We start from the raw sequence: 10,439 nt of genomic DNA on the forward strand, positions 1-10,439 counted from the left end.
CATGGGTGTGAACGATGCGTCGAGGAAAGGTTGAAAAGGTTGTTGGGTTGTTTGGTAGAGATAAGGTTGTTGGATGTTTTGGTTTTGTGATGTTTGGGCTTCTTGGCTACGGTAGGAGGAGAGGCGGTTGGTGTTTTGGCTAAGGCGACTTTTGTAGGGTGATGGGGTGGGTGCGAAGCGATGTTGGGTCTCAGGTTGATGGTCAATTTGTTGGTGGTGGTATGGGGTATGCTCTTGGTATTGGGGTTGGGTGAATGACATGTTTTGGTTGTATGTTTGTGTGTTTGTGGAACAGAAAGTTTGACGGATAGAGGGTTGTGAGTAACCGGGCTGACAATGTTGTTGGGGGTTACATGTTGATCATTCTGGTGTGTAAGTTTCCTGGCGTGGGCCGTATAGGTACATATCCTCGGCGATGAACTGAAAACCAATTGATCTGTACCAAGCCATATAAGTACGACTTGGTTTTTCTTCAGTTGGCATGACTGCGTCAGTTAACACATGATCATGACGGTGCTTCCATTTGCAACACTCTGATCTTGCGAAGCTTTGCCATGGATTGAAGTTCCATTGGTCTTTAACTTTACGCAGATGCCATTCTCCTAGGCTAGCTGGGGGATCTGGGATATTTTAGAGCATACCGAACTGCAGCTTCACACGATCACTGTTGTGCATCTCCATAGTTGTGAACCGTATTATCGGTGTGCATGCAGTCCATACGGATGCGTCTTCAGCGTTGACCTCATGGTCATGATCCAAATTAAGGTATGGACGCCAAATGAATTGAAATGTGAAAGAAGATAAGATTATAATCAATGTAGAAAAAGTTAACAAAATATAACGAAATAATTAAGTTATTTTGCTTACGTCTGCCGGTCGAAGATGATCCAACAGGTTGCGATACTGAGTAATACAATGTCTTGGACATCTATTGTAACGCATACCACGTGCAGACCATCTAGACCAAAAAGTCAAAAAAAATTAGTTAGAGGTAATAAACTTTAAAGAAGTAAGTAAAGATATAGCAATTTAAACAACTTACTTTTGTGCATATAGAAATGTGAAAGGGTTGTTATTGACCGGTGCTAGAGACGGTAGTCTTGACCAATCCCATGCTTGTAGCAAAACAGCACATCCAGAAAATATAGATGTGTCTTTGTGTGAGTTTTTGCACAAGGAGCTATAGAGATAGGCTAGACAAGCAGATCCCCAACTGTAACTTCCTATTCTATCTACATGTCTAAGTAGAGGTAAGTACATAATATGCATGCTAGAACCACTACCTTCGGGAAATAAAAACGAGCCAATTAACAGCATAATGTAACACCTAGTTTTTATTATTCGAGCATCTTTGGTAGAATGCTCATCTAAGTATAAACTATTATAGTACGACTTAAGGCGTGAGAGTAGTATACCTTGACCTCTTGCATTATCATCTAACAAATCAGTTTTTAAGAGCTCCATGCAAATTGAATTTGCATAGTTGGTCTTACCATTAACGGCCTTACCTTCAATGGGTAGTCCTAAAAGCATGTAGACGTCTTCTAACGTCATGGTACACTCACCGGTTGGGAACCAAAATGTGTGTGTCTCTGGTCTCCATCTTTCGCATAAAGCTAGAATGAATTTGTTATCTATGGACCAAGACAAAATCTTGCTAATATGACCAAAACCGGCGAGTTCAACATAAGGTTGAATCATCGGGTCCATATGGACATATTCTTGGACCCAAGTTCGAAACTTTGATACATCCTATAAAAGAAAGAATAAAAAACTTGACTAAGTTGGTATGTCAAAAACCTTGATACATCCTATACACACGATGTAACAATCTTTGACCGTCATAGACAAAATTTCAATGTCCAGGAAACAATGGACCACAACGAGGGGAGACCAAATTTAGCCTACGATGTTAGACTAAATAGAAGTTGGTGCGATTGTGGAAAATTCCAGGCCTTCCGCATACCTTGCTCCCATGTCATAGCAGCATGCGCTTATACTCGTCAAGACGCTTACAACCATTTATCTGATGTGTACAAGGCCAACACCATCATGAATGTATATACTCAAAGCTTCTCAGTAGTACCAATGGAGGATTACTGGCCTCCATATGAAGGTGATATTGTTTGGTACAATAACGAGATGCGTAAAAAGAAGAAAGGAAGGCCAAACAGCACAAGTATCAGAATAGAGATGGATTCCACAGGAAAAATGATAAGATTATGTAGTATCTGTCGTCAACCAGGACACAACAAGAACAACTGTCGCAATCGAGGAGCATCATCTAGGTCTTAAGCTTTTTTTAACATTGTATTTCTGTAACATTCAATCATTATATATCATTAAGTTCTTGTTACAACGAGGTTCACAACAAACATCAGTACAAAACATCAAAAAACATATATATTTCTAACTGATTACAACAATCAAATTGATGTCGTCTCGACCGAACATCATTTCCCTAGCATCCTTATCAGTCTTCATTCGCACCCAACCAAATATAATGTCAAGTCTCTCAATACTTCTGATTTTTTTTCCCCTTCTGGTATTTTCCCATCTAACCAACGAACCAACTCCCTCTTCAGTTGATCGAACGTGGTGATGTTCCAAAACAGCATCAGCATTTGAGGTTTCTCTCTCGCATAAATCACCTTTCCGTATCGGTGACGAACACCAAACATGATAGCCAGATGATTATATGAGATGTGGAATAATTAGTCACACAACGCATCTATTTATAAGACAAAAAATGCATTTTAGGAGGAGTCTCCATTTGAATTGGCGACTCCTCTTAAAACCTACACAGAGGCGCCAATTGGATTGGCTAGGGCACCTGCCCCAGCCAATCCAATTGGCGCCTCCATTCAAGTTTTAAGAGGAGTCGCCAATTCAATTGGAGACTCCTCCTAAAAATAGGGTATTTTGGGATTTTTTTTTAAACCAGGGGTATTTGGGGAATTTCCTTGAAAAAGTGGGTTATTTTTGTAAAAAAATCGTCCGGTGGATAGGATATATTATATATTTATTCATTAATTATGGGTCAGTAATAAATTTCAAAAACGATTATATGTAATAGTACTTTTTATTAATTAAAATATAAAATATACAAAAATGCAGAAAAGTTGAAATTGAACGCATGTATCAGTTTTTTTACAAAAATAATCCATTTTTTCAAGAAAATTTCCAAAATATCCCCGGTTTCAAAAAAAATCCCAAAGTACCCCACTTTTAGGAGGATTCGCCAATTGAATTGGAGACTCCTCTTAAAACTTGAATGGAGGCGCCAATTGGATTGGCTAGGGCAGGTGCCCTAGCCAATCCAATTGGCGCCCTTGTGTAGGTTTTAAGAGGAGTCGCCAATTCAATTGGAGACTCCTCCTAAAATGCATTTTTTTGTGTTTTATGATATAAGTGATAGATAAATTTGATATAAGACCACTTGATATTAATAAAGTTTGGCGTTTACACAAAGAAACCTAATGGTGATGACCGGGATCACCTAACCGACCTCCGGTCCCACATCCTCTAGCTACCCTAACCCTTGGCCCTAACCCACGTTGACGATTCTGCACCGGTGTTTGATCATCTGAGGGGCCAGGAGCGTCACTGCCAACTACAGGAGAAGGTCCGTTGAGGTATTCAGACAAGTCGGCATAGTCTTCAGTATGCATCGATGGTGTACCGCCGTAGCTGAGATCATGACCCATGGTTTTTGTTTTCGAAACACCGATACCATTAGACTCACGATCAAGAGAAATGCAACCTTCTTGCATTTGAAAAAAAGAATACAATCCTTTATACGATCGGGTATTGTGTCAAAGATCACATATCAAAATCCAATATTTTTTTAGAAAGGTCAATGCAAGTATTTCCCCCTTAAGGTACGAGACGATGAAGATGTTGAATACATGTTTGTTAGTCATGAACATTCAGGCTGCAACTGTATTGAGTTGTACATTATTCTTCAACCATGTATACCATCTCAACAGTCTCAACTAATCGGTCAGGATGAATCTGGTGAAGATGATCGACAATGGTTAGATGACGTCAACCCAGAAGCAGAAGCAGAAGTGGACGTCGTTGATGAAGAAGAAGATGAGACCGAGATACAGGTTAATCCCATGCTGAACAACGACGATGAAGATGATGATCAACCACCACCAATACCTCCTAGTCATGTCTACAATCCGCCTCAACATATGACAAATATGGATCTTCACGACGATGAAACATCCAACAGTGTTTTCTATAATCCGTATCCGAGATCAGAAGGCGAATTAAAGGTGAGAGACATGTTTCGTACCAAAGAAGAATGTGTTTTGGCAATAAAAAAATTCCACATGAACAACTCTGCTGACTTTACAGTGAAACGCACTGATTCTAGAAGGTATGTTATCGAATGTCGTAACATGCTTTGTAAGTTTCGTTTGGCTGCGTCTTACAAGAAGAAAAACGACTCTTGGGAGATCGCTTCAATAGACCCACCGCACAGTTGCATTGCAACTAACGTTGAACAAGATCATCATAAACTAAGCGCAACTTTGATATGTCAAGACATTCTGCCGTTGGTTAATAAAGACCCATCAGTGAAGGTGAGTATAATTATATCCCATATGAGAACAACATATAATTATACTCCATCTTACAAGAAAGCCTGGATTGCGAGGACAAAGGCTGTTGAACAAGTTTTCGGCAACTGGGAGGATTCATACAAGGAATTGCCACAGTTTTTATGGGCACTAAAAACATATGTCCCTGGAACTGTGGCAATTATGGATACATTGTCAGCGATGATGCCAGACGGAACCTGTGCTACAGGTAATAGAATATTTCACCGTCTCTTTTGGGCATTTGACCCGTGCATCAAAGGTTTCGCATTCTGCAAACCTATTATTCAAATTGATGGCACTTGGTTATACGGAAAATACAAGGGTACTTTGCTCATGGCGGTTGCACAAGACGGCAACAACAATGTCTTTCCCATTGCCTTTGCTCTTGTTGAAGGTGAAACGGCTGGTGGATGGGGTTTCTTTCTTCGACATCTCAGAACGCATGTGGCTCCATAAGTCAATCTCTGTTTGATTTCTGATAGACATGCTGCCATTGAGAGTGCCTACAACAACCATGACAACGGATGGCATGATCCTCCTTCTACACATGTCTACTATATCAGACACATTGCACAAAACTTCATGCGTGCTATAAAAGATAAGAATCTTCACAAGAAGGTGGTGAATGTTGGGTATGCTTTAACTCAGCCGTCATTTCAATATTAGAGTGTCACACAATGCAAGATTAAAGTCGTCCATAAGCATTCTCCATTCACCTTAATATCATGATAGCTAACCATGTGGAACACTTGTCTCACCCAAATTAGATTGGTATTATTTGATCATTGGACCAACCCAGAACAATTGCTAGACAATATTCAAATTATATTTCTCGGAAACAATTCTTCTTCAAGTTAATTAAGTCTTACTGTATTTTAGTAATATTAGAATACAATTTTATGTCTTCCTTCCCACATTCAAATAATCTTTTACGAGTAGATATATACCATCAGAATTACTTAACGTTCCACCGACAATCAATAGCAGTTATCCCTTTTCCCCATCCCATGCTATTAATTTTGAAACGTAGTTACAAAATTGAATTCATGCACCAAAATAGTTGCGTGTATCCTTTACCTCTACAACAAGTTAAACCGCCTTGTCGAACATTCTGGGCCGCAAATGGGCCTGGTCCAAAAGTGTAAGCCCGGGCCCACTCTCAATAGATGACGCAAGCCCACACGGAAGCATACAAAAGAAACGCGCTAATGCAAAGGTATAAAAGAAACACCACCCTCTTCCCTTTCCCTCCATAACTTTCAGTTTTCTAACCACAACAAGTTCATCAACTATGGGAAGAAGTAAGCAACAAAGCAAACTCTCATTATTTTATTCTTTTCATCTCAAACTTTCTGCATTCTAATCATAATATGAAACATTTTGTGATATGACTAATTAGGACCGGCGAGATGTTACCGTCAGATAAAGAACAAACCGTATCCAAAATCGCGCTTCTGCCGTGGCGTTCCCGATCCAAAGATCCGAATCTACGACGTAGGGATGAAGAAAAAGGGCGTAGACGAGTTTCCTTTCTGCGTTCATCTAGTATCATGGGAGAAAGAAAATGTCTCCAGCGAAGCATTAGAGGCAGCGAGAATCGCCTGCAACAAGTACATGTCGAAGTTTGCTGGAAAAGACGCGTTTCATTTGCGCGTTAGGGTTCATCCTTTTCATGTGTTGAGAATTAACAAGATGCTATCGTGCGCTGGGGCGGATAGGTTGCAGACCGGGATGAGAGGCGCGTTTGGGAAGCCGTTGGGGACGTGTGCTAGGGTGAGTATTGGACAGGTGCTGTTGTCTGTTAGGTGTAAGAGTGGGAATGGTCAGCATGCTCAAGAGGCTCTTCGTCGGGCTAAGTTCAAGTTCCCCGGTCGTCAGAAAATTATTGTTAGTAGAAAGTGGTAAGTTTTTTTTATTGTTGATGCTTGATTTTCTAACTTCATAATCATTTGTTTACCATTTTGATTTTATGACTTCAAATTGTTTTCAAATTTTAGGGGTTTTACTAAATTGGGTCAAGAGGAGTACTTGAAGTTGAAATCTGAGAACAGAATTGTGCCAGACGGTGTAAATGCTAAGGTAATTTATCATTACATTTATATATATTATTATAGATTATAGATTATTTTTGGATGGATTGAATGTGTTGAATTTGTTTTCTTTGTCCTTTTTCAGGTTCTTGGGTGCCATGGACCTTTGGCCAATCGTCAGCCAGGAAGAGCTTTCTTGCCAATCTCTGCTTAGACATGAAATTATTTCAACCGGCTCAACATGGATGTTTCTAATAATGATCAGTGATTACATACACTGTGATTGATTAATAGTATATATTTAATTTTTGTGTTTTCAACTGTTTTTCAACATGTTTTGGGTACCAGAGATACAAATGTGTGATGTATGTATGTGACTTAAGTATATGTACCGTTATGTGTGATGTATGTATGTGACTTAAGTATATGTACCGTTATGTTATTGTTAGAACAATATTAAATAGTGTTTTTTGTTGTTTGTGTGTAAATTGTTCTCAATATAGAAGGTGGTCTATATCCACATGAAATACAAGTATTAACTAGTTAATCAAGTTGTTGGATCTTAAGGAGTAATGAGCTTACTCTAAGTTCGAATAGATCACATCTCCCATTTTTGCAATTTGTTTTTCATATATGATTTATATTATTTGCTTGTCTGCTAGTAATTTGGATACCATGTACGTCTTTATATACTCTTCGGTCTTAATTATAATAAAATTTATTTTTTATATTCATTCAATAATTTTAAGGATACAACACAACAATAATCTTTAATATAACATGTGTTATTTCGATATGAACTTTTGAACTAGTATAGAACCTAATGAAACTTTCAAAACTTTGCAACGGGCCAATATGACAATTACAGAAAGTATTTGCACTAAAAGTAACTCGAAGTTTGGCAAAAATTGGTTGCATTTTCAACTTCCATATAACCAAACAGCTGGGTCCAGCTATTTTAAAGCTTCACTCTTCACGAAAAAGTTGTCGATGAAAACTCAATTGCAAAAGAGAAAAAAAATATAAATAAATTTCTCTTAAGGGAGAACTTGTTTACATTGATATATAAATATAAATAAATTCTGAATTAAAATGTTACATTCATTTAAGTCAACTATCACATATCACTTGAGATATCACACCTATAGTTATATTATATTTTAAATATTCAAAGTATTTTTTCAGGATAAGAGAAAAAAAATATATCATATTTCATTTTAATTTAATATTTTACAAGACAACATAATATAACAAATTAATCTTAAAATCCATCATATTATATACTTTTAATTAAACATTTTATTCTTGATATGAGTTGGATTAAAGATAAGTAGAATATTATTAAAAAATAGTGATTTTAAAAAAAAATACTCACTCTATCACATAAAAAAAATTCTATTTAAACAATGCACAGTTCTTTAAAAAAATATTAGATGTGCTGGTTTTAATGATAAAACTGATATCATTTATTAAAATATTCTTATTAAATATAGTTATTATAATAATTGAAAAAGGGAAAGTTAATAAATAGGGGTATAATAATAAATAAAAATATGTGTAGCATTGATATTGTAAATGGACAATTATTTTGATATCTAAAAAAATATGCAAATAAGATACTTTTTATAAGACAGAGAGAATGTATTTTAAAATATAACTGAAAAATAAAAAACAAAAAATTTATATTTAATTAAGTGAAACTTTTAAAGTAAAATTATTCAAAAATAAAATTATCGTTGTAAATATTAATTTATTTAACAATGTTCTATGACCACAAAAGAAGAAGACGTCATATCTCCATTCAAAATCTTAAGATGTTAGATAAATGAATCATATACTCATATTTATAGGCGATGGATTCAACATCGAATCTAGCTATCGTTCATCCACCAAACTGAACCTTGGCAAGGATATCTCTGTTGGGGTCTGAGAAAGATGAGAACACCAACGAAACCAATACTCCAAGATTAAAAGAGAAAAATACGTCATATTTCCACTTAAAATTTTAAGGTGATTTCTTACTGGTTAGTATGATTGTGATAACATTAGTTATTTGACTAATTTGCAACTCGTGTTATGATCTTAATAAATGTTGTAGATGGATCCGAGGCTGGTGTGATAAATATTGGTATTATGTAGTAGTTTGCAATGTTTCTTTATGAAACTTTATTGCTAAAAGTTATAAATTGTTGTTGTTGGGACATGGGAGAGTAGCTGTGAAATTTAAGTTTACCTTTAAAAAAACTGTAATTTTTTATAGATGTAGTAGTTGCATATTTTAGAAATGAGTAAAAAAAAATAGTTTCTGAATATTCTCTTTAACAGATTTGAGTTTACTCAAAATCATACTTACCTTACAAAGAATAATAATTTTTGTGGAAAAAGATTTAATCAATGTTGATGGAATGTTTAAGTTGTTATGTGGCAATGAACAGATAAATACTTTAATATTTTGGAAGCATTAAGGTTTGGTCCTTAGATATTGTGGGCATTTGAATAATTTAAATAAGGTGTATTGTTATTGGAAGCTGGAAATGTAGAATATGGGGGACTGCATACAATTGTAGGAACATGGAAGTTGGAAATGTGGAGTATGGTATGGGCCTCCATAAGAAACTGTATTTCGAGATAAATGAATAAATATCATATTCAAAGTCCGTACACATATACGAGAAAATTTTCCTTATATTCTTCCCTACAATTTACTATCTTCAATTACTCTTTAAAAAAGCCTTTTAAAAATATTTTAAATCTAATAACTTAATTTATTGTCCATTTGAATAAAAAATATTTTATTAAAAATTTTAAAATATTATTAAAAATAAAATTAAGCAAAAAATGAAAACAATAGCCACAAATATTATATAATAATTTCATCATAAAAATGTTAATAACAAATTAATTAGTCATGTAATAAAATTTTAATTATTTAATTATAATACTCGTTAAAATGTCATCATTTAAAATAAAAATTGAAAATATTAAAAGGATATAAAATTTTAAAGATCTTTAGGTTATATTCATTAATTAATTGTGGGTCAATAATAAATTTCAAAAACGGTTCTATGTAATAGTATTTTTTATTAATTAAAATATAAAATATAAAATATACAAAAATGCATAAAGTTGAAATTGAACTCACTTATCATTACTGCCAAAATATTCTCACATCCGCGCGGCTACTTAAGATGTAACGCACAATAAAAAAATTCTATGAAGCTCATCTATCGAATTCGAGGCCTTATAATTTGGAGGTCATGTGCGGTGGCATTCTTTACACATTCACATGATCGATTCTATTCGGATAAGGGGGGGAAATTTCTTTATCGGATGTCTTTAGTATTAATTGTTTTGGAAGTTGTTGTTCTTTTTAAATTGGTTGCATTAGATAAAACATCACATGAACAAGATGTATTTTAGCCAATATGTGGAATAAAATGTTCCAACATGTGTTCTAGCATCTGCATTTGTTGCCAAAAAAATTTGTTGGCTAAAGTAAAGGATGATTGTTCCCATGTGCGGCCAGTGTTGCAGCACTAAGCACCAAATTTTAGTGGGGCTAAATTATTATTTTTAATTACAAAAGAAATAGATTTTACACTTGTATTTTCAAAAATAGGTGTAAAATGATAATTTGTTTCCAAGCCTTTTATACCATATTTTTAAAAATAGATGTAGAATCATAATTTCTAAATTGTATTTTTTTTTAATCTAACTCTGTTTTTAAAATTAGAGTCGGGCCTCCTGATTAATTGGGTCAACCCTGGCTAAAGTACTTGAAAGAACTAGTTACAAGAGT

At 35.1% G+C, this 10,439-nt stretch overlaps 1 protein-coding gene across 1 annotated transcript; it reads left to right on the plus strand.

The window, feature by feature from the left end:
- The first annotated feature begins 5,847 nt into the window (after window positions 1-5,847).
- On the plus strand, window positions 5,848-7,206 carry LOC127076468 (60S ribosomal protein L10). The gene is made up of 4 exons (XM_051018132.1): window positions 5,848-5,911; window positions 6,010-6,511; window positions 6,608-6,689; window positions 6,786-7,206. The coding sequence occupies exons 1-4, from the start codon at window positions 5,902-5,904 to the stop codon at window positions 6,852-6,854; spliced, it is 663 nt and encodes a 220-aa protein (XP_050874089.1). The 5' UTR covers window positions 5,848-5,901; the 3' UTR covers window positions 6,855-7,206.
- Window positions 7,207-10,439: the final 3,233 nt, after the last annotated feature.

The sequence above is a fragment of the Lathyrus oleraceus genome, chromosome 4, assembly GCF_024323335.1.
Source record: "Lathyrus oleraceus cultivar Zhongwan6 chromosome 4, CAAS_Psat_ZW6_1.0, whole genome shotgun sequence".
In the NCBI taxonomy this organism is placed as follows: Eukaryota; Viridiplantae; Streptophyta; class Magnoliopsida; order Fabales; family Fabaceae; genus Lathyrus; species Lathyrus oleraceus.

Excerpts from the sequence above, each read along its gene's own strand:
- LOC127076468 (XM_051018132.1), top strand. Across the intron at positions 6,512-6,607 it reads ATTATTGTTAGTAGAAAGTG|GGGTTTTACTAAATTGGGTC; the intron begins GTAAGTTTTTTT and ends TTCAAATTTTAG. Across the intron at positions 6,690-6,785 it reads CAGACGGTGTAAATGCTAAG|GTTCTTGGGTGCCATGGACC; the intron begins GTAATTTATCAT and ends GTCCTTTTTCAG.